The 26702-nt window shown below is 39.8% G+C and overlaps 1 protein-coding gene across 2 annotated transcripts in view; it reads left to right on the top strand.

The window, feature by feature from the left end:
* The first annotated feature begins 334 nt into the window (after positions 1-334).
* Tcerg1 (transcription elongation regulator 1) overlaps positions 335-26702 on the top strand; it is a 66077-nt gene continuing 39709 nt past the window's right edge. Inside the window, exons 1-9 of one of the 2 annotated variants that reach the window (XM_004664726.3) lie at positions 335-421; positions 6969-7194; positions 12059-12211; positions 13649-13756; positions 13811-14156; positions 18733-18975; positions 24644-24706; positions 25800-26000; positions 26489-26601. In XM_004664726.3, coding sequence (XP_004664783.2) covers positions 363-421; positions 6969-7194; positions 12059-12211; positions 13649-13756; positions 13811-14156; positions 18733-18975; positions 24644-24706; positions 25800-26000; positions 26489-26601 — 1512 coding nt within the window. In that variant the 5' untranslated portion in view covers positions 335-362. The remainder of the gene's footprint in view (positions 422-6968; positions 7195-12058; positions 12212-13648; positions 13757-13810; positions 14157-18732; positions 18976-24643; positions 24707-25799; positions 26001-26488; positions 26602-26702) is intronic. The other variant, XM_004664729.3, reaches the window with a different exon arrangement.

The raw sequence follows: 26702 nt of genomic DNA, 5'->3' as shown, positions 1-26702 counted from the left end.
TGGCTCCATAACTGGCTCCTGGAAGCCGGCAGACACGTGGCTACGTCAGACTGGGGCGAACGTGGGAGGACCTAGTTTTTCTTTCCGCCAGAGGGTGCCCGTTGTTACCTTATTGCCAAGTCTCATTTCCCATAAAGCCTTCGAGCGACCAATCAGTTAGCTGTCTCTATACCGCTTTCAAAGTCGGCGGGCCCTTTGCCCAATAGGGACATAGACACCGCCCTTAATGCTAAGATTGATGGAAAGTTTCACCAACTATAGCATAGATTTCTGTTATCCCCGCCTCTCGCTGTTGGGATTGACGATCCTTCCGACCAATAGGGAACGCCTGGTCGGCGGGTGGATGAACGCGGCTGTCTGTAATGGCGGAGCGCGGCGGGGACGGGGGGGACGGCGAGCGATTCAACCCGGGGGAGCTCAGGTAAGGGGCGCTCCCTTTCCCCACATCTTGGCGCACCGGTGCCCCTGGGGCTGGGTGCGTCTGCGCTGCGGACATCCGCGGGCCGGCGGGCAGGAGCCGCGGTGGCTCGGGCCGGGGCCGCACGAGGCTGGGGAAGGGGGAAGGGGAAGGTGGCTTGAATGAGAGCGGCAGCCCGGGCCGCGGCCTCCCTCCGCGTGTATCGGCCGCATCCCGGGGCTTTCCTGGGGTCCGCAGGCCGGGCCCGGCGCTCCCGCCTCGGGGTCGCGTCTCGGCCCTCCCCGCTTGAGCGCCGCTTCGGCCGCGTCCACACCCGGCCTCCACGTTGGCCCTCCGCGTCTCGCCTGCGCTCGTCGTAGCGTCGTTGCGTGGCTTTGCCCCTCCGACCCCCTTTCCCCTCCGCTGTGCACCATCGCGGCGGTAACGGCTCGCGGGGCGCCCTCGGTGGCCACGGAGCCCCGGACCCACAGGGCAGCCTCGCGGAGGCCGCCCGGCCCCGTTGGCAGCAGTGCCGTTCTCGCCTTGCAGGCCCCGGGCCGCGTCCCTGCGGCGACTCGCCTCCCGTGCGGGGAGCCCGCCGCCCTCGGGGTCGAGGCCCCGTTCGCTCGAGCTGGCCCGGGGATGGTTCCAGGAAGTGGCTTCAAGTCCGGCAGACCGGGGCCCGAACCTGCCACCTGCGTGGGGATCTGCTCGCCCCTCGGCCCCGCGCAGGGCAGGACCAGCACTTCAGTGCCTCACTTTGTAATTAAAGTTTGATAAGAATGAACAGGAAATGCCTTCTTTGTACATGGAAGAAAACGTTACTATTGGCATGCATGTTTGATATTTATTTGTTTTCCCCTGTAAGAGAAACATGCCATTTTAGCTATTCAGTTCCTATTCTGAATTGTGCTATTGTCAACATTTGAAAGTTTTTAAAAAACAGTATGTAGCACATGAAGCGTCTCTCATAGGTTCAGAGTTGAATGGGAAATTAATTGTATGCGGAAATGGAGTTTATTGTCATAATAACTTTGAGTTTTATCCTTACTGAATCCCCATTTAGGAAAGAATGAAATTTTGTCTTATTTCCGAGGTGAATCTCAGGTTCCTTAAACCCCATGTGTACGTATATGTAATGATAGAAAGAAACACAATTTTAGGCTCTTTCAGTATGAGCGATGGGAAGTTTTATTCTCATTTCTCATTTTAGGTCGAACCTCCCCCCCCCATCCCTCCACGCACCAGGTACGATCTCACTCTAGCTCAGGCTGATCTGGAATTTACTATGTAGTCTCAGGATAGTCTCGAACTCAGGGAGATCCTCCTACCACTGCTTCCCAGTGCTGGGATTAAAGTAGTGGGCCACCACGCCCGGTTTGTTTCTCATTACTTTAGGTAATCTCAGATGGACTTTTTATTTTTATTTTTTTAACATTCTGGTTTTTGGAGAATATCTTCACCTTTACAGTATGTAGTCTTGTAGAGTTTTTCCTAATTGTCAAGTTACTGTTTTAAAGCTGATATAAATAGGGCTTTAATTAGATGGGCTGTTACAACTATATATACATATTATATATATATACTTATATATATATATATATACACATATATAATATAATATATATAAATATATGTATTTATTTATTTATAGTGTATATTGTGTATATATATATGTATATATGGTGTGTGTATGTGTGTGTATATATATGTATATGTGTGTGTGTGTGTGTGTGTGTATATACATACATACATACACACACACACATACACATTTGGTTTCTCGAGGTAGGGTCTCTAGCCAAGGCTGACGTGGAATTCACTCTGTATTCTCAGTGGCCTCAAATTCATGGTGATCCTCTTACTTCTGCCTCCAGAATGCTGGGATGTAAATATATACATATATACATATGTATATATGTACACACACACACCTATACATTATATGTATAAATTTTTATTCATTTATTTTAGAGAGAGAGGGAATAAATGCATCAGGGCCACCAGCCACTGCATACAAACGCCAAACTCTTGCACCACCTTGTGCATCTGGCGTACATGGGTCCTGGGGAATTAAACCAAGGTCCATTGGCTTTCCAGGCAAGTGCTTTAACTGCTAAACCATCTCTCCAGCCGTGTCGCAAAGATTTTGTACCTTAGCCAGTTGGGTTAGAAGTTGCAAAGCTGGGCTGGGCACGCCTTTTAATCCCAGCATTCAGGAGGCAAAGGTAAGTGGATCATTGTGAGTTCGAGGCTAGCCTGAGACTATATAGTAAATTCCAGATCTGCCTGGGCTAGAGTGAGACATTACTTTAAACAACAAACAGGTCGCAAAGCTGGACATGGTGGTGCACACCTGTAATCCTAGGTCTCGGGAGGCAGGCACAGGAGAACAGTCAGTTTGAGGCCAGCCTGGGCTACTTAGAACCTCTCTCTCACTCCTCTCCAAAATAAAAATTGCTTGTTGGGCATATTGTTGACATCTTAGCATTTGTCAGGCTTAGGACATGTTAGCTGTTGATGACAGAAGTTGGCTCAGTTTTGTATTTGTATGCTGATTATGCTTTTATGAATCTGTTACAGTGCCTGAGAAGAAAGTTGTTGAGTATATCCTATCTGTATTGTAAATAAATGGAGATGGGAAATTGAGAGATGGTTCTCTTGTTAGCTTGCATTTGTTACAGAACCAGACCAGAAAGAAAGGCTTTTGTTCTCAAAGAACTTAAACTCTAGTTAAGGTTGGCCTGCAAGTGTGAAGAAGGATTTCTTTTCAGGCTCAGTTTCCATAATTAGCCTGCCTTATGCAAGTAATACCTTTATGATCTGGCCCCAGCAGTTAAAATGTTTGTAGTCTTAACCATGGGGCTGTTTACCGATACAGGTAGAATACTTCTAGAAAAATATACTTCCGATTCTATGATGTTCTTGTGATTTTTATATTTTTGTTTATTTTTGTGTTTGAGAGCAACAGACAGAAAGGCAGATACAGAGAGAATGGGTGCGCCAGAGCCTCCAGCCGCTGCATACCAACTCCAGATGTGTACTCCCCCTTGTGCATCTGGCTAACGTGGGTCCTGGGGAATCGAGCCTTGAACCAGGGAACTTAGGCTTCACAGGCAAGCACTTAACGGCTAAGCCATCTCTCCAGTCCTCTTGTGATTTTTTAGATAGATTTGTTTTTCAAAAATTTTGTAACTGGTGGGAGTGCAAGTCACCTAGAAAAGATGGAACATTCAGAGATCCAAATAGTCAATCCCTTGTGATTGAAGGACACTACAGTAACTCTTAGTCATTTGTCCTATGGCCTCTGTATACCTATTCATACTCATGATGAGATACTTAAATCTAAATTTACTCCTCTATGAAAATAGGAATGAGAATACTCTGGTGCTAATATTAACTAGCTCTTTGTTTCTGTCCCCCCACCCCCAGGTAGTGTCTCACTCTAGCCCAGGCTGACCTGGAACTCTATAGTCCCAGGCTGGCCTCAAAAGACACAAGATTCTCCTACCTCTGCTGGGATTAAAGGTGTGTGCCACCATGCCCTGGCCTGAGGTTTAATCTATTTTTTCTCTGTGAAAATGGTGCCAACTTCTTTCTTTAGTACAGAAAATGCCCATATAACTTGTGGTAAACATGTAGTATACAGGGTTTACAGTTATTAGTAAACAAAAATGTGCATCAGTATACTAAAGGGAACTGTTGTTGAGAACAAAAGTTACCAAGTAAGTAATAACATTTGGCATAATTGAAAACTTTATTGGGTAAGTCGGAAAGGGGCTGTAGGAGGCCAGATGTAGGGAACAGTTTGAGGTGGCATTTGAATTGAGGCTGAGTCCTGGGAAGGAGCCAGTCCTATAGAGAATTGGGAAGAACATGCTGAGTAGAGGGAACTGTAAGCAGAGGTTTCAAAATAATGAAGTTCACATATTTGGTGATCAGAAAGTTAGTCTGTGGGAAGGTCCACAAGGACAGGTTATGTGAGGCCATTAAATAGCTAGATACTAACTAAATTCATATATTAAGAGCCATTACTAATGTTAGTTCCATTTAATGCATGCCAATATACATGCTATAGCATCATTACCAGCAGCTAATACTCATAACATTTTTGTGTTAGTTGCTGTTTCAAGGATTTTATTAATTAGCTCATTTAGTTCTCACTACAATTTTGGGAAAGTGGTTGTGATGAAGCAGTGTATATAAAGACCTTAGCACGTGTTCTATACATAACTGACATCAGAAAATACCAACTTGAGGTATTGAAGTTTTGTTACTCTTTCTGTGGCCAACTACTCAAATTAAGCGCCTTCTACAGGTAAAGCACTATCTTATATCTGGGGTTTTGTGGTGAATTGAAAATGACAAAGTTAACTTATGTGCTGGTATCGTTTAGAACTGCTTGAAAGGGATTATCCTGTTGAACAGAAATATGTGGTAGCTTTTTAACTTCAAATCTCCATTTACATGTCAGAAAATTATGTAACTATCTGATTTAACAAAAAAGCCAGGGATGGGGAGGAAGTAGCACATGCTCCTGGAGTTCATTTGCTGCAACAAGAGTCCCTGGAGTACCCATGCACTTGCTTTCATGTGGGCTCTCTTCCCTCTTCCTCCTATCTCTTTCATAAATAAAATATTTTTAAAAAACAAAAATCTAGAGAGCTCTGATAAGACTTTTCTTGGTTCTAGAGACCTTTAAGTTACAAGCAGGAAGTATGAATTCCAAAGAAATATTGTAGAGTTTCTGAAAAAGAGGCAGCTAGAAAATAGAAGATTAAGGTACACTATTACCAATTCAGGCTAAAACAAAGTATCTTTTCTTGGTTAACTTTGTGCCTTAAAGCTTAAGGTATTCTTTAACACTGGCTATCTGCCTATTGGAAGCACATATAGTTTACAAAAGATCTTCTGGTTATTCTTACACAATTCATATTCTCTTTTGCAGTCACATTTCTTACTCCTTTGGAATAGGACCTCTTGGTTAAATATACTAGGTATAGTACTTTTGAATTTATTTACAATCCTGTTCTTTAACAGCACATGGTTATAATACTTCTTCCCTCTAGTATTGCATCTAGCCTAGCGTTAGTATTATGTCATCATGGCTTTTTAGCCTTCTAATCTGGAACATTTCCACAGACATCCTTTGCCTTTTCTGTATAACAAGGATGGTTCTGAACACTACATCCCCTCCCCAGTCTTCATGGTCTTTAAAATATTTTCTCATTACTAGATTGAAGTTGTATACCCATGGATGGAGTGTGAGGAGTTCCTTTCAGTCAGATTATCCTTTCCTCTTAGATGATACTAATTTCTATCATTTGGTTAAGGAATTGACCCAATTTTTTCTTAGGATTCCCCCCCCCCCCACGCTTCCTAGTGACCATAAGCAGTTTGTGGGGAGGCAGTTTAAGATCATCTCTTGATTATTCCCACTGATCTTGTTTTTACCACAGTTGTTAGGAAATGGCTTGTTTGTTTGTTCAGTTTGTTTTTGTTTTTTGAGGTAGGGTTTCAGTGTAGCTCAGGCTGACCTGGAATTCGTTTTGTAGTCCCAGGGTGGCCTTGAACTCATGGCGATCCTCCCACCTCTGCCTCCTGAGTGCTGGGATTAAAAGCATGTGCCACAATGCCCGGCTGGAAATGATGGTTTTTTAACTTAGCATAACACATAGAGACAGAAAGAAAGAATGTAAATGGATGTGCCAGAATCTAGAGCCACTCCAAGTGAACTCCACATGCATGTGCTATTTTCTGCATCTGGCTTTATGTGAGTACTGGGAAATCAATCCCAGGTTGTTAGGCTTTGCAGGCAAACGCCTTATAACCACTGAGCCTGAAATCTGAAATTACAGTTTTTCAATTCAGTTTGTATTTGAGTCTTTTTTTTTCTCCCTCTAGCCCAGGCTGACCTGAAATTCTCTGTGTAGTCTCAGGGTGGCCTTGAACTCAAGGCAATCTACTACCTCTGCTCCACAGTGCTGGGATTAAAGGCATGCGCCACCACACCTGGCCCTTGAGTCTTTTTTTATTAGTTTTTTAAAAAGATCTTACTCATTTATTTACTTGAGAGAGGGAGGGAGGGAGGGAGGGAGGGAGGGAGAGAGAGAGAGAGAGAGAGAGAGAGAGAGAGAGAGAGAGAGAATGGGTGCACCAGGGCCTCTAACTACTGCAAAGGAACTCCAGATGCATGCACCACTTATACATCTGGCTTATGTGGTTACTGGGGAATCGAACCTGAGTCCTTATGTTTTGTAGGCAAGCACCATAACTGCCAGGCCATCTCTTCAACCTCATTTGAGTTGGGTTTTTCTTGTTGCTGTTTTGTTTTTTGGTGGGGGGTTTTTAAGGTTAGGATCTCACTCTAGCCCAGGCTGACCTGGACTTTACTTTGTAGTCTCAGGCTGGCCTTGAATTAAAGGTGTTTCTCCTATTTCTGCCTTCCGAGTGCTGGGATTAAAGGTGTGTGACACCACATCTAGCCCCTATTTGAGTATTTTTAACTTGATGGTTGAGTAGCTGCTACTTTTTATAATGTAGAGAATGAAAAATTTATTTTTCCACACAGGATGGCTCAACAGCAGGCCTTGAGGTTCCGAGGCCCAGCTCCCCCACCAAATGCAGTGATGCGAGGCCCACCACCTCTCATGAGACCTCCTCCACCTTTCGGTATGATGAGAGGCCCTCCTCCACCACCTCGGCCCCCCTTTGGACGTCCTCCGTTTGATCCAAACATGCCACCAATGCCTCCTCCAGGAGGAATACCCCCACCTATGGGCCCTCCACATCTCCAGGTAAGTTATACAGGTTGCATCCAGATCAGTATTATATACAGGTTTTGCTTTAAAAACTTTTTTAGGGGGTTATATGTACTATGCGTGGTATGTGTACAGATGTATGTGCCCTATGTATATGTATACAGAGGCCAGGTCATTTCATTGAATGTCTTCCTATATTGCTTTTCTGCCTTATTTCCTTGCAACAAAATCTCCTGAGCCTGGAGCTTGCTGTTCTTTGATTTAGGCTGGCTCAGCTCTGGAGTTACGGGCATGTATGATTATTTTCTGCATTGTACATGGGTGCTGGGGATCAAACTCGGGTCCCTACACTTGCATAGCAAGTGTTCCTGCCCAATTAGTCATCTTGCCAGCCCCTCTCTCCCACCCTTCTTATTTATTTTTTGAGAGAGAGAGAGAGAGAATATGGGTGCACCAGAACCTCTAGCCACTGCAAACAAACTCTAGTTGCATGTGTCAACTTGTGCATCTGACTTATGTTTGGTACTGGGGAATTGAACTGGGGTCCTTAGGCTTAGCAGGCAAGCACCTTAACTATTGAGCCATCTTCAGCCTTTGTTTTGTTTTTTAGACGTGGTCTGACCCTGTAGCTCAGGCGACCTGATCTTCTTGCCTGCGTCTCCTGAATACTGGGATTACGGGCATGAGCCTGCATGTCCAGCAAGAATTTTTAAATAGTTTTGAGTTTATAGAAAAATGACAGCTAAGGGGGCATAGTAAAGTAGTTAATACAGAACTTTAGAAAAAGAATTTCAGTGGTGCTAGAAAACTGTGCATATAAAACTGATTGAATAAGATAATTCTTCCCTACGACTAGTAACACTGAATATTTAGTAATTAGTCTTTTATTTGGGAAAAAGAGTTGGAAATCTCAATGTACTATTGAGTGGAGGATATTTATTTTCAGTAGTTTATATTGCCAGTCTAATTATCCTCCCCAGAAGTGATGTCTAGATAGACTGCAAAATGACGATAGATTTGTAATTGCAGTATTTCAGTTTTTCTTTCTCTTGAAGAAAAAATTTAATGTTGGGCATTTTTTTTTCCTGTGTTAAAACTTGTAGCTGGGCGTGGTGGTGCATGCCTTTAATCCCAGCACTCCGGAGGCAGAGGTAAGAGGATCACTGTGAGTTTGAGGCCACCCTGAGGCTACATAGTGAATTCCAGGTTAGCCTGGACTAGAGGGAGACTCTACCTCGAAAAAACCAAACAAACAATAACAAAAAAGCACTTGTGATACAGGGCTGGAGAGATGGCTTAATGGTTAAGGTACTTGCCTGTGAAACCTAAGGTCCCAAGTTCAATTGTCCCAGCACCCTCTTAAGCCAGATGCACAAGGTGGTGCCATCATCTGGTGATTGTTTGCAGTGGCTAAGGACCCTGATGTGCCCATTCTCTTCCTCTTTCTCTGCCCCTTTCTGTCTCTCAAATCAATCAATCAATCAATAAATAAAAAACTTGGGATATATGTACACATTTTTCCCAAGGTAGGGTCTCACTGTAGCCCACATTGACCTGGAATTCAATCTCAGGGTGGCCTAGAACTCATGGTGGGCCTCGTACCTCTGCCTCCCTAGTGCTGGGATTAAAGGCTTGTGCCACTACACCCTGCCCTTTTCCTTTTAATTTTTTTTTTAACTTATTTGAGAGAGAGAGAGACAAAGAGGCACAGAAAGGGGGGGGGGATGCACATGCTCCATAGTGCCTGGCCTGAAGCTCATTTTTTTTTTTTAATTTTTATTTATTTATTTGAGAGTGACAGACAGAGAGAGAAAGAGGCAGAGAGAGAGAGAGGAGAGTGGGCGCGCCAGGGCTTCCAGCCACTGCAAACGAACTCCAGACGCGTGTGCCCCCTTGTGCATCTGGCTAATGTGGGACCTGGGGAACCGAGCCTCGAACCGGGGTCCTTAGGCTTCACAGGCAAGTGCTCAAGAGCTAAGCCATCTCTCCAGCCCCTGAAGCTCATTTTTATACCCAATGCAAACTTAATTAAAGAATCTTGTGTTAAAGAGATTAGGTATAGATAGTAAAAAAAGAAGTCACTTTTCTGTTCAAGACACAGCAATTGCAGCTCACTTGCTTGCTTTGAGATTTTGTGACAGTAGTCATTGAAGAAATGACATTAAGGGAATTTTACATATGCCCTTGAATCAGTAATGGCTGGGAAATTAAAATATAGTGTACTCAGTGCTGGAGTGATAGTTCAGCAGTTAAACGTGCTTACTTCCAAACCCTGACTGCCCATGTTCAATTTCCCAGTACTTCTGTAAAGCCAGATGCACAAAATGGAACATGTGTTTGGAGCCCATTTGCTAGTGGCAGGAGGTCCTGCCATATCCATACTCTTTCTTTCAAATAAATAAATGGATTTAAAAAATAGTGTACTATATCTTGATTTGTTTTTTTAGTTTTTTAGTTTTTCTAGGTAGTGTCTTGCTCTAGCCCAGGCTAACCTGGAATTCACTATGTTGTCCTAGTTCAGGCTGGCCTCCAGTGGCCTCCTCTGCCTCTTGAGTGCTGGGATTAAAGGCATAGGCCACCACGCCTGGCCCTATTTTGAGCTAACTTCTAATTTTTCCACTGAAACGTAGCATAGGAGGCTAGGGGTGAAAGTAGAAAAATGTGTGTGTATTCAGGGGCCCAGTGCAAAAACCGAACCAGATCAAAACAAGAAAGCTTGAAGATAGGATGAATAATTTCTATATTTTTAAAATATACTGTTCACATTTGTGATGGACTGTGTTATATGAAAAATAGGATATGGCAAATATGTATTTTGCATATGGATGTGTATGTCTATACATTTTTGTATGTGTGTGGGTGTACATACATGCATGTGCTTGTGGAAGACTGTTGTTCATTGTCAAGTGTCTCCCTCAATTGGGTTCTTTTTTTTTCTTTTATATTGTAAAATATTAATTTTAAGAGAGAGAGAAAAAAGGTAGAGAAAATGGGCATGCCAGGGCTCCCAGCCACTGCAGACAAACTGCAGACACATGCATCCCCTTGTGCATCTGGCATACATGGGTCTTAGGGAATCAAATCTGGGTCCTTAGGCTCTGCAGGCAAGTGCCTTAACCGCTAAGCCATCCATCCCTTCAGCCCTTTGTTGTTCAAGCTAGGATCTCACTCTTCCCTAGGCTGGTCTCAGTTCACGGTGATCCTCCTACTTCTCCCTCCTGAGTGTTGGGATTAAAGGCATGTGCCACCTTGCCAGGTCTCTGCCTTACTTTTTTGAGACAGTGTCTCTCACTGAACTTAGCAGCTCACTAATAAGGCTAGACTGGCTAGACAGTAACTCTGCAGGATCCTCCTTTTTGTCTCCATGCTGGGATTGCAGGCCTTGCCACCATTCCCGGTTTTTGTGTGGGTTTTGGAGATTTGAACTCAGTTTTTTAAAATTTTAATTATTTTTTTATTGTCAACTTCCATGACTATAAACAATATCACATGGTAATGCCCTCCCTCTCCCCACTTTCCCCTTTGAAACTCCATTCTCTATCATTTTCTTCTCCTCTCAATCAGTCTCTTTTATTTTAATGTCATCTTTTCCCCCTATTCTGATTGTCTTGTGTAGGTAGTGTCAGGCACTGTGAGGTCATGGATATCCAGGCCACCTTGTGTCTGGAGGAGCATGTTGTAAGGAGTCCTACCCTTCCTTTGGCTTTTACATTCTTTCCGTTACCTCTTCTGCAATGGACCCTGAACCTTGGATGGTATGATAGAGATATTGCAGTGCTGATCATTCCTGTCACTTCTTCCCATGATGCCTTCTGTGTCATCCCAAGGTCACTGCCATCTGAAAAGAGAAGGTTCTTTACCAAAAGTGAGAGTAGCATTAATATATAGGTATGAACATTAAGAGAAGTGCTTACTGGGCAGTTTGATAAGCATAGTATATAAATTTAGCCAGACAGCAGCAGACGTTATACCCCCTAGGGCTCATGACTACCCCTGTTTTAAGTTTTCACTATCAGGGATGTATTCCTTCCCATGGAGCGGGCATCCAGTCCAATTAGAGGGCAGTTGGTTTCCACCATGACAGACATGCCACTATTTGGCCTAGCTGGCATAATATAAGGCTTGCAGTGTCCACTGTTGAGTTTCTTGACTGGTGATTTCTCTTTCTCCCATTGAACTGCATGCAGAATGGCTTCTTCCAGCTTTCTGTCAGCTGGTCTACATGGAGAAGTTATCAGCTCAGTTTGAACTCAGGTTTTTATGCTTGTCCATCAAACACTTTACCCAATGAGCTATCTCCCTGGTCCAGATATTTTCTTAGGTAATTTGTTTCTTCATAAGAAGAGGAATGGAGGATTGGTTGTCTGTAATTTTTCTTTCTTAGTTATTTCTGTATTATTTTGTGAAATAATGTCTCCCTGTTGTTGATACCTACTATAGATAAGTTGTAAGGCATTAATATGCCTGGTATAAAAACAGTATAGGGAGTGGAGGTGTGGCTTACTTGCCTGACATTGACAAGGCCCTGGGTTTCATTTCTACCCCAAAAAACAAAACAGAAAAGTACAATATTAAAATGATTTTTTTTCTCTTAAATGTAACCTAGTAATTAGTATGTGAGAAATGCAAAAAAAGGTACAAAGAGAAGCACAAAATTTCACCTTTAATGCTGTAATCCAGAGTTGGCTACTGTTAATGTTTTGATTTTTCTGTTAGTTTAGTAAATATTTATGTTATAGAGTAATTATTTTGCTTATGTAATAGCTGAATATTTTTAAATAGAGAAAGCCTGTTTTTTATAATTGCTTACTTCAGTGTAAAAGTAGAAGTTAGTAGTAACTTGATGGAAATAAATGACTTTAATAAGTTAGTGACAATCATTGTTCTTGTGAATTACCAGAGACCACCTTTCATGCCTCCACCCATGGGAACCATGCCTCCTCCGCCTGGTATGATGTTTCCCCCAGGAATGCCTCCTGTTACTGCACCTGGCACTCCAGCACTGCCTCCTACTGAGGAGATATGGGTTGAAAATAAGACTCCAGATGGGAAGGTAAAGTATAAGACAGAAATATATTTAGCTTGTTAATTTTTGTGGATGATGAAGCAGTAAAACTTAAAGGGGCTGTGGCAGTTGGAGATTATAGTATCCCTGTCAATTACTGATGAGCCTCACTTAAGTAGGGGATGGTTTGGAGTAGGACCCTAGGAAAAGCTGGCTAGATTGTAATTCTCTGCAGTTGTGATGTTGCCTGATCTGCTAACATGAATTTACCTATAGTTCTGAAAGCTTTTCTTTTAAATGATATGTCACAGGTTCTCAAGTCCATCCCTGGGTTTGGGGACTGACTGGCAGAACTCAGCTTATAGTTAAAATTTATAGCAAAGAAAGAACACAAAGCATAACAAAGGGCAAACGGACAGGCTTAGAATGGAATGATAACACACAGGAAATGTTCCTATGTTCACCTGAGCCTGAGTCTTTCTAGTGGGGTTTCCATTAGAGGTTATTCATATAGGGACCATCTATCTTACCACTGGCCAGAATTCCAGACTTGGCATAAACTGTATCCTTTGCATACATAGTTCAAGCACAGTGAGAATGATTTAGGACATTTTTTAAAAAAATATTTTATTTTTAAATATTTTATTATTAGACTGAAAGAGAGAGGGAAAAGAGACAGAGAATGGACACACCAGGGCCTCTAGCCACTGCAAATGAGCTCCAGATGCATGTGCCACCTTGTGCATCTGGCTTTATGTTGGTACTGGGGAATTGAACCTGGATCCTTTGGCTTTGGTGGCAAGCACCTTAACTGCTCAGTCCTCTCTCCAGCCCTAGGCCATTGAGGGAATGGTGGTAACCTTTCTGAGGTCCAAGTTACTGAACTCTAGCTGACGGTCAGTAAGTGGGGCTTTTTAAGAATAGTAGTCTTAGGCTTATTACATTAACTTTTTGGTTTCCTGAGGTAGGGTTTCACAGTAGCCCAGGCTGACCTGGAATGCACTATGTAGTTTCAGGGTGGCCTTGAACTCATGGCAACCTGGCAATCCTCCTATCTCTGCCTTCCCATTCTTGGGATTAAAGGTGTGCACCACCACACCCGGCTTGTGTTAACTTTTTTTTTGGGGGGGGGAGGGTTTCGAGGTAGGGTCTTGCTCTGCCCAAGCTGACCTGGAATTCACTATGTAGTCTCAGAGTGGCCTTGAACTCTCAGCAATCTTCCCACCTCTGCATCCCTAGTGCTGGGACTAAAGGCGTGTGTCACCATGCCCAGCTTCAAAGTATATCTTTATCTTTCTATGTTAACTTTGTGTACAAAACATAATACTGGTTTTCCTTTTCAGGGGATTATAGTCCTACAATATATGAATATTTAATACCTTGTTTTTGTTGTTTTAAAATATCTTAAGACAATATGGTTGCATTATTATTTTAAATATTTGTTGTCATATTCTGTGATACCATTAAGTTTTGTTTGCTCTGCAGGTTTATTATTATAATGCTCGGACACGCGAATCTGCATGGACCAAGCCAGATGGAGTTAAGGTTATTCAGCAATCAGAACTGACACCTATGCTTGCAGCTCAAGCACAGGTTCAGGCCCAGGCCCAGGCTCAGGCCCAGGCACAAGCTCAGGCCCAGGCCCAGGCCCAGGCCCAGGCTCAGGCCCAGGCTCAGGCCCAGGCCCAGGCCCAGGCACAAGCTCAGGCCCAGGCCCAGGCTCAGGCTCAGGCCCAGGCCCAGGCCCAGGCCCAGGCTCAGGCACAAGCTCAGGCCCAGGCTCAGGCACAGGCCCAGGCACAGGCTCAGGCCCAGGCGCAAGCTCAGGCCCAGGCCCAGGCCCAAGCGCAAGTGCAAGCACAAGCAGTAGGAGCTCCCACTCCTACAACCAGTAGCCCAGCACCTGCAGTATCCACTTCAACATCATCATCTACCCCATCCTCTACCACCTCTACCACGACAACTGCCACTTCGGTTGCGCAGACAGTTTCAAGTGAGTACCAGCCTAGCATGTGTTTATGCAAGGGCTAGTGAAATAAACAGGGACTGCATTCTCAAATGAACCTAATATTTCTTGTATTCTGATGATATTTAAAATATTTTTTTTAACGTTAAAACTTCCGGTTTGGAGAAAACCCGAAATGTACAAGTAGAAATTATTTGCCCATTGGTGGTTCATGAAAATAACTATAAGAGCAGAATTAGATGTTTAACTTGGCTAACACTAATGGTAGACATGCTGTATGATTTGCAAAAATAAGCGTAAATATAAGCCCCTACTTTATAGTCCAAGCTTCTTTCATTGGATCAACAATACATGTTAAGTACAATGTACAAAACTATAGTGACAACAGAAGAAAGAGTGGAAGAAGTGGAGATGAGCCAGTAAACTGCATGCATATTGAGGGTTCTGAAGAGTGTAGGAGAAGATTGAACTAGATTCACAAGGAAAGGATTTTCAGGTAGGAACAGCATAAGCAGAAGTCAGGAAATGAGGAACAATGTAGGGTTGTGAAATAAATAATGGGATTGTGAAACTTCTGAGGCAAGATGATTTATATTGGTTAATAGATTGCTTATGAATGAGACCAGAGCTGGGTGTGGTGGCGCATTCCTTTAATCCCAGCACTCAGAAGGCAGAGGTAGGAGGATCATTGTGAATTTGAGGCTAGCCTGAGATTACATAGTGAATTCCAGGTCAGCCTGGGCTAGAGCGAGACCCTACCTCAAAAAACAAAACCTAAAATGGTACTGGAGAAAATGGCTTAGAGGTAAAGACGCTTGCCTGCAAAGCCAAAGGACCCAGGTTCAATTCCCCAGAACCCACGTTAAGGCAGATGCACAAAATGGCTCATGCATCTGGAGTTTGTTTGCATGACTGAAGGTCCTGGTATGCCCATTCTCTGCCTCTTTCTCTGTCTTTCTAATAAATAAAATAACATAAAAAGAAAGAATAAAAAAAGGATGGAACCAGGTTATGAATGGTCTTAAGAACTAGGCAAATGGTTCTTAGGGTCTATGTAAGTGCAGTATTCTAGAAGAATTTTAGGTGTTAGGTTTTGATTTAGTCTGAAGTTAGATTTTCTTAGGAACTCTTTCGTAGTATCTTTTAAGAGTAATGAGTTAGGTGAGAAATAAAGGCCCAAGGTTAGGTCTTCAGAGGAAAGTGAGAATCTGTAAATAGGAGATTTGAGGGATGAAGAAAATACGGATTTATTTATTTTGTGTATGGATGTTGTTACTTGTACAAGGTGAGACTAAGCCCAGAAACACAGAGATGATGATTTCACTGATTGCATTATTTGCCATGCTATTGGACTGACTGAAGACATAGATTTCCTTATGAGATTTTATCATAATCATATTATAGGTATTATCTAGATAATAGATGAGGAAGTATATGTATTATCCCTGATAGCCTCAGGATCTTGGGAATTGATAGTTTTAAGAAATACATAAAAGGAAAATTTAATCTTAGTGAATCCAGGTTTTATTAAACTTTTATTTATTTGAGGAGAGAGAGACAGAGAGTGAGTATGGGTATGCTATGGCCTCTTGCCCCTGCAAATGAATTCCAGATGCGTGTGCTATTTTGTGCATCTGGCTTTATGTGGGTAATTGGGGAATAAAACCCAGGTCCTCCAGCTTGAAGGTTTTGCAAACAAGTGCCTTTAACCACCAAACCATCTCTCCAATCCCCGTGAATTCAAATTTAATTTATCTTACAAGAAGCGCTGAAAAAGTAATGTGCATAAAATATGGACACAAGATACATATATATTTCTTTACAATATTGAGGAATGAATCCAGGATCTTGTGCATGCTACACAAGCATTGTACCACTGAGCTGTATCACCAGCCTGGAGACAGTTTTTAGACACTTAGTTATATTAACTAGCTGTTCTTCAGTTTTCATGCTTCCAAAACCTGTGTGTCAAGATAGAAAACTACCAGTGATTTAAGAAGTACCTGTGGTGGTAATGGAAACAGCCTATTAAAAGCAATGGAATACCATGTGGAGCCTCTTGCTTAGATTTTCTTCCTGACAGCTGAGGTGGGAGAGAGAGTATTTCATTTTGTTTATATAGATATTCATCCTATGGATAATCTGTTTCTCTGTCAAAGTCCTCCATGAGTAAAGTCATAGCTATCTTGAAATTACTTACTCTATTAAAAATGCCATTTGCTCTATTATTTTTTAACATTACCATTCTCTTATTGGGAAGCCTTTTTCTAAAAGCAAATTAGCAAAGTCATGTTCTCTTTACTGCTTTTGAATATTGATTTTCTGTAACTGAGTATTTTTGGTTATCTTATTTCACTTGATCTAATATCATAAAGTGCTATTCTAGTCTTAATGTTTTTTTCTTCTGATCTGGTCAGTTAACTAGTCTTTCTGTTAAGATCTGAGACTGGGTTAAATGGTACATGTTGAGGTCTAAAGCTTTAGTAATTACTTTAGCAAATGGAGCTGGTAGACAATTACCCTCTAGTCTTAGACATCACTCTCCCAGTTTCCTGTTTAATTCTTTGATGCTTTTTATTCTTTTCTCTCATGACTCATTACCACTAATCAAACTCAGAATATTCTGTTGTGGAAAGTCAGGAATGAGTTGAATGAATAGTTTTTGCTATATTTATTGGTGATTCTTACCAATTGAAATTTGATTTCCTTAAGAGCTCATTTTATTTTCCTGGCAGTAGTGCTTTGGTTCATTATTTTAGCAATTATCTGAATGCTATTGTAATATTTTCACATTTAATTCTGTGACATACAGCATAGATATGGGTGTGTGGAATTGAAAATTAAAAATATATTTTTATTCCCAGTTGAGTCTAAACTCATTTTGTGCAAGTTTATGAAAAATTACCACAAAGTCTAATTCTCAAGGAAGTTGGGAAAAATAAAATATATTTTCAGCCATTATAGTAGATTACAAATGCTAAATGGTGTATGTATGGGACTGGGCAAATGTTGCATGTAATTTGTATTTTTCACACTGTTATAAAACTATATTAATATGATACTGTACCCTAAGGCTAGGTCTATGCTAGACCAACAATTCATTCCTGGGCCCCTGAAGATACTTGTTTGGCCCTGCTGTCTATTTAGCCAAGGTGAGTTTCTCATTAACAAGTATGAAATTGCTCACATCTTCCCAGCCCAAGTGAGGTTTTCATTTTAGAAGCTGGAAGACGGTGCTGACACGTTGTGTTAGCATGTGGACGGCACAGTTGGGTGGTTTGTATTAAACTGTGCTTTCACTTTGCATTGAAGTCACTTAAAGACTAGGAGAGCACTACTATTAATTTGGTAAATTTACTCATAGTGTAATACAGGTAAAATTTGTTACTTTTCCTTTATATTAATGAAGATCCAAATTATTTATTACCAATGAATTATCAAAATGAAATTTTTTGGAACTAGATCAATTATGAATAAATACAAATGTGTTGTAGATGTGAGAACTATTAAAAACCTTCTAGGTAGTATGAATGATGATTTTATTTCCATAATCTTATTTTAAATGTGATTTATGAGGGATGACGTATTTTAGTTTTGGTGCCTAAAAATGTGTTACTAGAACCTAACTTAGCCTGAATTTTACATTCACCTGGTCCCACAGTGAAAACTTGCACTTAAAGTTATTTCTTAAATTCTGAAATAATTAGAGAGATGTTTTGACTCCATTCACTCATACCTGGGCATTAGTTCCTTTCCCTCTCTTCTTCCCTGGGTAATTCCAGTAATGTTGTGATTGGTTTTCCCATCACTTCTTCCTATGCATCTGCCTTGTCAATTCATCAAGTGGACACTAATACTAGTTTTCCATATACAGTACTTTAGTCTGCCTTCTTCATTTACATTATTGAATCCATGCAAGTAGCATGAATGTACTCTTGTAAAAATTTCAAATTGTAACAAAGCATGTGTGGTAAAAAAGGAAAGCCATACACAGAAATAACTACTATTAGGATACGTTGGTGCATATTTTTCAATATCATTTTTTTTCCCTACATAAGCATTCTCCTTTTCCTACCTAGCATATCAAGTGCAGACATTCTAGCCTTCTGCTCAAGGCTCTCCACATTCTGCCTTTGGCCTGCCTTTCTAGACATAACTCACTCGTTTTGTTGGTATACCTGATGTTTCACAGGTGACTGCTTGCCTTCAGTTTTCTAAATGCTTACTGCTCTCTCTACCCTTTGCCTTTACTCAGGTTTGTTCCACCACTTCCTTAGTTTCTCTTAATTTCCCTTTTTCCTTGTTGAAAGCTTGATTCTTTTGAGGCTCATTGTTCCACTATAAAATGTCTGTACCCTTCCACAGCTAGATGTGGTCTTTGGATCTTAATTTTAAACCCCTACACATATATCCCATTTCACTTTGTGTTTTCATTGTTTTTCTATATTTTATTTCGCTGTTTTCAATCTTCTTGAAGAAAGACCTTTTGACAAATTTCTTACAGTGCATGGAATGGGCCATTAGGTAATGAATGACTGATGAGTGAATGTAATAAAATGATTTATGAAGAAATGATACATGTATTTGTTTTATCTTTTATCAGCACCCACAACACAAGATCAGACCCCAAGTTCTGCTGTTTCAGTTGCCTCGCCTACAGTTAGTGTTTCAACTCCTGCTCCTACAGCCACACCTGTGCAAACTGTTCCCCAGCCGCACCCCCAGACGCTACCTCCTGCTGTTCCGCACTCAGTACCTCAGCCAGCAGCAGCAATCCCTGCTTTTCCACCAGTAATGGTACCTCCATTTCGTGTTCCCCTTCCTGGCATGCCAATTCCACTTCCAGGTAAACTAACAGATGATAATAAGTCTTTCTAGCTTTGTTTTCATTTTGTCAGTTTGTTCTCATGTGTCTGTTGCATTTGAAATTTGCCTTGAATCTCACTTGTTTGAAATGTTTTTGAAAGATTCATGGCTAACTGCAATATTTTCTCTTTAAGTTTTGGTAAATGTCCTTTTTTGTTGTTGTTTACATGTCTTAAAATTAAGAGTCACATTTAAAACTACACTTACTTTGGATAATACCCTCAGTGAATAAAAATGATTCTTTTTGTATATGTTCTAAATGAAACTTGAAGGGATTAAGCCTGTGAAGTTGATAAACTAAAAGCTGTAATAGCTAATACAACCTGAAGAATTTATATACAGTACACTTCACATGCATGCACTCCTTCAGTATTTACCACCGTCTTATGAGGTAGGTACATAGACAGGTTAAAGGTCATGTGGCAAAGTGTTGGTGTTGGGATTTGACCCCGTTCACTGCAGTTCCAGATACTGAGCTCTTACTTGTGTTCTTCTGGGAGGAAAATGTAGCCATTTAAAAGGTTCATGTAAAACAGAAACCAGAAAGTAATATTTCGCAGTTTAATTGTTAATGGCAAATTTGAATTTTATCATCCTGTAGGAAATTATAAAGAAAAGAGAAGTAATTGAAAGATTGAAGAGTAGATTCTTGTGATTAGGGATTATATAGTAATAGTGTTAGATATTCTAACCTGAGTGCTCTTGCTGTTGCAGACGGATTTATTTAATCCTTGGTCCATGATTCATTCTACTTGTATTATAGTTGAAAATACTGGTAATTTACCCAGGATAGGCTTGCAAAGCTTACTTAATAGCAAAGTACCTTGGACTCTGTCCTGATTTCAAATTTCTCTTACTATTATTGCTAGTTCATTGTACCTAGGTTATGTGCAAAAATAAAAATAGTATACTAGAGCCGGGCATGATGGCACACACCTTAAATCCAGCAATGGGAAGGTAGGAGGATCACTGTGAGTTTGAAGCCACCGTGAAGCTACATAATGAATTCCAGGTCAGCCTGAGCTGGAGTTTGACCCTACCTATACAAACCCAAAACAAAACAAAATAACAACAACAAAACTAGATTCTGCATGATATAGCTACTTCTAAATATTAAACCTTTAGTATATTTGTATTTATTTATTTACTTATTTGAAGCAGGGTCTTAGCTCTTGCTGACCTAGATTTCATTCTATAGCTAATGCTGGCTTTGAACTGACAATGATTCTTCTACCTCAGCCCTCAAATGTTGGGATTATAGGTGTGAGCCATAATGCCTGGTTGTGTTTCTGTTCCTAATTTGATAGAAAGACCTCTTCCACATTGATATAGTCTTGGATAAGTAATTGACCTATATTCTATGTGAAGTTTAAGATGCCCATATCGTTTACTTTTCTCTAATAGTAGGGATTACCTTTTTCCTAAGTTAAATGTGAAACAAGTTGCATGTTTACCTGTGGATATCATTTTCATAGGAAAGTAAAGAAGTAATGAAGAATAACTTGAATTGATAGTTAGTAAGCCTTTTTTCTTTTTTAAATTGTTTTTATTTATTTGCAATGAGAGTGAATAGAAGAGAAGGGGTGTGCACCAGGGCCTCCTGCCACTGCAGTAGAACTCCAGGTGCATGCACCAGTATACATTTGGCTTTATATGGGTATTGGGAAATTGAACCTGGGCCTTTAGGCTTTGCAAGCAAAAAAAAAAAAACAAAAAAAACTGCTGAGCCAGCTATCCTGCCTCTTCATTCTGACTTTGGGTCTGTCTTGCTGTGTAGTCCAGGATGGTGTGGATGGAATAGTCTTGTAGCCCAGGCTAGCCTTGAATATAACTTCTTTAAATCTTGGTCTTGAGGGTTGGAGAGATGGCTCAGTGGGTGAAGTACTTCTTTTGTAAGCATAAGGAGCTCCAGTACTCATGTGAAATGCAAGATGTGGTGGTTGTACCTGTGATCCCAGCACTGGGAAGGGGGAGACTGAAGGAGCCCCAGGACTTGATGGCTAGTCAGTCTACTTGAATCCTTGAACTCAGGATTCAATGAGAGACTGTCTCAAGAAAATGAAGTGGAGGGATTGAGGTAGACACGTGACATCAAACCTGGCCTTCACAGGCACACAAGTGCACCCACACATATACATACATGTGTATGTACCACACATATGCCAAAAAAAGAAATGAAAATCTTGCTCTTCTTTAGAGTTGAGGATGATGTCAAGACCACTTAGTTTTGAGTGATCTTAAGCAGGAGTTGTTAATTCTGTGAACAGACTAAGAGCTGGTAAAGATGTTGATAGATTTTGAAAGGCAATCATCTCAAAGGACTTTGTTTTGTTCTGTACCTTCTCAGTAGAACCACAGAGAGAGGGGAAAGGTACATATTAGCAAAATTCCTTTCTGTGGGAAGTGAACTTTGTCAAAATATCTCCAGTTGCAGTGTATTCCCATCTAACATTTCTTCTCTGACCATTTCCCCATATTTTAAAAATGTAGGACAGGTGTTAATAATCAAATCAAGGTGGCATTTGTGATTTTTTTTTTTGTTTGTTTGTTTGTTTTTTGAGGTAGGGTCTCACTCTAGCCCAGGCTGACCTGGAATTCACTATGGAGTCTCATGGTGGCCTCCAACTCACAGCCTCTACCTCTGCCTCCCGAGTGCTGGGATTAAAGGCATGCGCCATCATGCCCGGCACATTTGTGAAATTTGACAGCAAAACGTTTAATAAATAAGTGGCAGTCACTTATGACAAGTTAATTAGAAGAACACTTTTTTTTAAATTTCCTTTTTTGGTTGTTCTAGAAATTGAATCCAGGCTTTTGTGCATGGTAGGTAAGAGTTCTACCACATAGCTATATGGCCTCCTCAAGAAAACTTCACTTATATGCTTTTAAGATGTGTTATAAAACACCAAGATTGTTGGAGGGTTCTTATAGAAAGTGATGTAATATTTGTTGATATTAGGTTATTTCTGACTTGGTATTCATTTTTCTTCTTACTTTCCCGTTTAATTTCGTTTTACAAGGTGTTTTAGTGAAAGGACCAAAGTGCTTTGTATTTCTCCTCCCCAAATCTAATCTTATGAGATCTCTCAATTTTTCCTTTTATTCTAACCCGGCATTAAGGTTAGTAGGAAAGAATTTACTTTATGTTATTTATTCTATTTGAAATAGCAGGCTATTTGAAATAGTGTTACCTATCTCTAATGAGGATGATTAGTGTTATGTATCTCTAATGAGAATGATAAGTTGAAGGGAAAGCAGTGGAAGAATTAGAAGAAATAAAGGAATAAGGGGTAGGATTTGAGGGTAGCAAATTGGACTAGGATATCTTATTTTAAAAACTAAAATCTTACTGTAATTTTAAGAAACCTAACTGTCATTGACATTAGAATTACCCAAAATGCTACATGGAATTTTCTAATTTCCTAATAGTGCATAATTTGAGGACAGCATAATTTATAGGAAAATTGGGCAAAAGCTCCCCTTTTTAAAAAGGTTAGTAATTTAGATATGTGATTGTTTTGTGAGTATTCATGATATAAATGTAATATCTTGAGAGAAAGACTCGTTTATTTAGCATGAGAAGAAATACACATGACCTTTTGGCATAGTCAAATAGTCAATGGATAGTCAAATGCAAGAGACCTGTGTTGGCTCCATTGATTTTTTTTTTTTTTATAACAGTGGCACTTATGTTGAACTATGAGTATATTTGATTTTGTTCTAAGCTATGTAGTGAAAATTATTTTCTGGAGGATGGTTTTAGAGAATAGTCTTTGAGAAATAAGGTTCATTTATACTAAGGATGAGTTTCTAGTGGTGGCTTAATAATAGGCTTGGTGATCCTGCAGATGGCGGTGTTTATACTAACTTAATACATGCTACATTTTCTTAATCAAGTAAATTGTTTCTATTTATTCCAACATTAGGGAAAAAATAATGATACTACTTTATTTTACACACAGTGCTTTCATGCTCCAGGGTTTTAATCTTGTTTAAAAAGAAAGTTAATAGGAAGTTATATATATACATATATATATAAATATATATATGCATTTTGAGGTAGGGTTTCACTGTAGCTCAGGCTGATCTGGAATTGACTGTGTAGTCTAGGGTGGCCTCAAACTCATGGCGGTCCTCCTAATCAGTCCTGGGATTAAAGGCGTGTACTACCACGAGGGGCTCAATGTTCTTTATATCAAAAATTTATTAAGAAATTAAGACATTTCAAAAATTGGCAGTTTTTGTGTGTGTGTGTGTGTGAACATAGTTACATTGTTAACAAGCCTAGGGTTTAACTTTAGTCTAATGATTGGAAGAGATTTCTTTTACTGTCCTTTAATGGGGAGAAAGTTTATTGTTCATATTTTTATTTAAAATTTTTTTTTTTGTTTTTTTTTTTTTGTTTTTCAAGGCAGGGTCTCACTCTATCCCAGGCTGACCTGGATTTTACTATGAAGTCTCAGGGTAGCCTCAAACTTGGCAATCCTCCTACCTCTGCCTCCCAAGTGCTGGGATTAAAGGTGTGTACCACCATGCCCAGCTCCATATTTTTAATTTTTTTTCCCCTCAAGGTAGGGTCTCACTCTAGCTCAGGCTGACCTGGAATTCACCATGTAGTCTCAGGGTGGCCTTAAACTCAGGGTGATCTGCCGATCTCTGCCTCCTGAGTGCTGGGATTAAAGGCATGTGTCACCATTCCTGGCCCATATTTTTAATTTTTATGGCTTCCAAACTAAGGTTAGTTTGTTTTTCAACTGTAAAATAGTAAAAATTATTTTCCCTATATTCTTTAACCTTTTCCTTAAAACTTGTTAAAATTAACATTCAATTTTGGATTTCCTTTGTTTTCTAACTTTTTTTTCAATTTACTACTGTTGTAATGCATCATGATTAGTCTTCATTCTTCTCATAATTGCATGTAGTATTCATTCTTTAATACATGTGCTTTTTTTAACAAACCTAAAATGATAGATGTTTTTTCCAGTTGTCAGTGTATATACTGATTAACAGTATTAAAGATGGCAAGATGTTTCTTAGTTTCATTCTGTCTCCAGTATTCCAAGTTTGTAGACTAGGCAGTAATGGATATTTTAGCACTAGTAGGATGATACTTTCTCCATTTTTGCTATTCTTTTTAAGTATTACTTGCAGTGGAATATTTGCATTCATTTCATACCTTCTCCTGTTCCTATCTCCCTCTTGTGCTGTCCTTTCCTTGGTCTACTTTTGCATAGTTGAGCCTAATTCTTGGCTCGAGCTCGCAGCCTCCCCTTAGGAACAACCTTGGAAGTGTCTGTCAGTGGCCTGCTGTATCTGCCTCTCACTGGCCGCTTAGAAACAGCAGCATGGCTTCCATGTCCTGTGGGAAAATGTCTCACATGAGAATTTGCTATGTATATAAATGAAGGGGCTTTCTTTTGTTGAATTTAAACTTTTGAGACTCCTTCAAATATCAGGGTTGGTAGATAATTGTTGTTATAGCTTAGAATTAATATCATTGGATTTGACACCACTTCCCACAAAATGACAAACTTTATTCCATTGGAAATAGCATTCTAAATTGTAGTGGTAAATTAGTCCCCAAATCCCAGTGGTAGCCGACATACAATGGCAGCTTTCCAACCAATGCTTGCTTATCCATTTTACAGGTGTAGCAATGATGCAAATAGTCAGCTGCCCGTATGTAAAGACAGTCGCTACCACCAAGACCGGTAATTTTTAAAACCATCTTAGTTTGTATTGTCTGTAAGTTGGCATGGTAGTGAATGTTGTTGTTTATCCTTTTATTTATCTTTTTGCCCTAGTAAGTGGGTTTTTTTAATTTTTCTTTTTAATGAGCAGTTTAAATCCAGTTGTCATATTTGGCCAACACTTAATTTTCCCAATTGCCTGTAGTATTAGCTTCTTTGGTTCACAAAAGCAAATAAGGTCAGCTCACTTTATATCTTAATTTATGTAATAAGTGTAAACAACTTCATTCTCATACTCATAACATTTAACTTTATTTTTGATGTATGTTTTTAAGTTAAATATTAAATCATTTCCATGTGTAAAATGATGTGATTATGCTTGCATGCTAGTGAGTATATGTGTGTGAATATTTGTGTGTATAGTATTTGTTTACATTTCAAAGTTACTGTTAAAATAATACAACTACCTGGAATTTAGATTCAGGGTTTTGTTTTCAATTTTGGTTCATGTGTCTTTATGCTAATGGTATTTTATGTAGTGTCAGCTTAAGAGTATTATAAAAATATAAATCTTGGCTTATCTTTTAAAACTAGAAGCCTCTTCGCCTTTTTAAGGAAAAGAACAAACTGACAGTCTTCAGGGTTAACTGATTTTATCATTTAGATTTGATAAATTCAGTTATTTTTACATTAAAAGAATTCTTATTCAGACAACTATTTTAGAAGAAAGAAATGATTTTCCCTTAGGAATTTTGCTTAGTGAATGATAAAATTTTATCATTAGACTTTAAGAAATCACAAAAATATTTCTGTTCTTAGAGAATATATGAATTTTATAATTTACATTTAGATATTATCCTAGAGAATACCCAAATTTCTGAATTTAGTACTCTTAAGGTACTAGAGTTGAATTTCTACATTTACTGAATTTTTGTCATTAGGATTTAAGGTCCAAGGAAATAAAATTTTAAGTAGTATCTCAGTCACTATATATACTCATTTTGTTCCAGCCATTTATTAATGTTTAATAGAATGATTTAGCTCATCGCTTAGAGATTTATTTTCTATTACAACTTAATACTTGGATCTGATTTTCTAATTATTCTTTTTTTAGGTGTATTACCAGGAATGGCCCCTCCTATCGTCCCCATGATACATCCTCAGGTTGCTATTGCAGCTTCACCTGCTACCTTAGCTGGAGCAACAGCAGTTTCTGAGTGGACTGAATATAAAACAGCAGATGGGAAGATCTATTATTATAATAATAGAACATTAGAATCAACGTGGGAGAAACCCCAAGAACTAAAGGAAAAAGGTATAGTTGTTTGGTAACTTTGGAACATGGTGTGGACTATAATAAGTAGAGTACTATTTGAAATTCTACTTTGTATGCTAACCAAAATAATTTTAAAAATTATGATTATATGTATATTACACACATCTTTTAAATTTGGGAGACATTGTATAATTATTGTCCTTATTATGGTTGGCAATGACCAATAAGCGGGACTTATATGTATAGTATGTGCTATAAATGGAGAATTTAGGCCGTTGGAGTGTTGGATATAGAAGAGTCATAACTTTTCTTTCTCGTAAGTCCCTACTTCTTCCTGACCTGCAAAGCTTGATGTTCCTTTGATGTCCATAGGTTGCAATTTCCTAGTTAGTTTGCTTCAAATCAGTGGCAATTGTCCTTTACATAGTTAACAACTAGATATAGAATATCAGCCTATACATTCTCTGTAAGTTTGTTAAAAATTACATCAAAACCTTTAAGTGACATTATCTTAGTTTTTTTAACAGAAAAATTAGATGAGAAGATTAAAGAAGCAATTAAAGAGCCCTCAGAAGAGCCTTTGCCAATGGAAACGGAGGAAGAAGATGCTAAGGAAGAGCCTCTGAAGGAGATAAAGGAGGTAAAGAGCCATGGCGTCTAACTCAGGAGCCTGTGGATATTATATATGTGCGCGCGCGCACACACACACACACACACACCAAAAATAATTCAGCAAGTCTC

The sequence above is a fragment of the Jaculus jaculus genome, chromosome 13 (genome assembly GCF_020740685.1).
Source record: "Jaculus jaculus isolate mJacJac1 chromosome 13, mJacJac1.mat.Y.cur, whole genome shotgun sequence".
In the NCBI taxonomy this organism is placed as follows: Eukaryota; Metazoa; Chordata; class Mammalia; order Rodentia; family Dipodidae; genus Jaculus; species Jaculus jaculus.
This window is presented reverse-complemented; position numbering and strand designations above follow the sequence as displayed.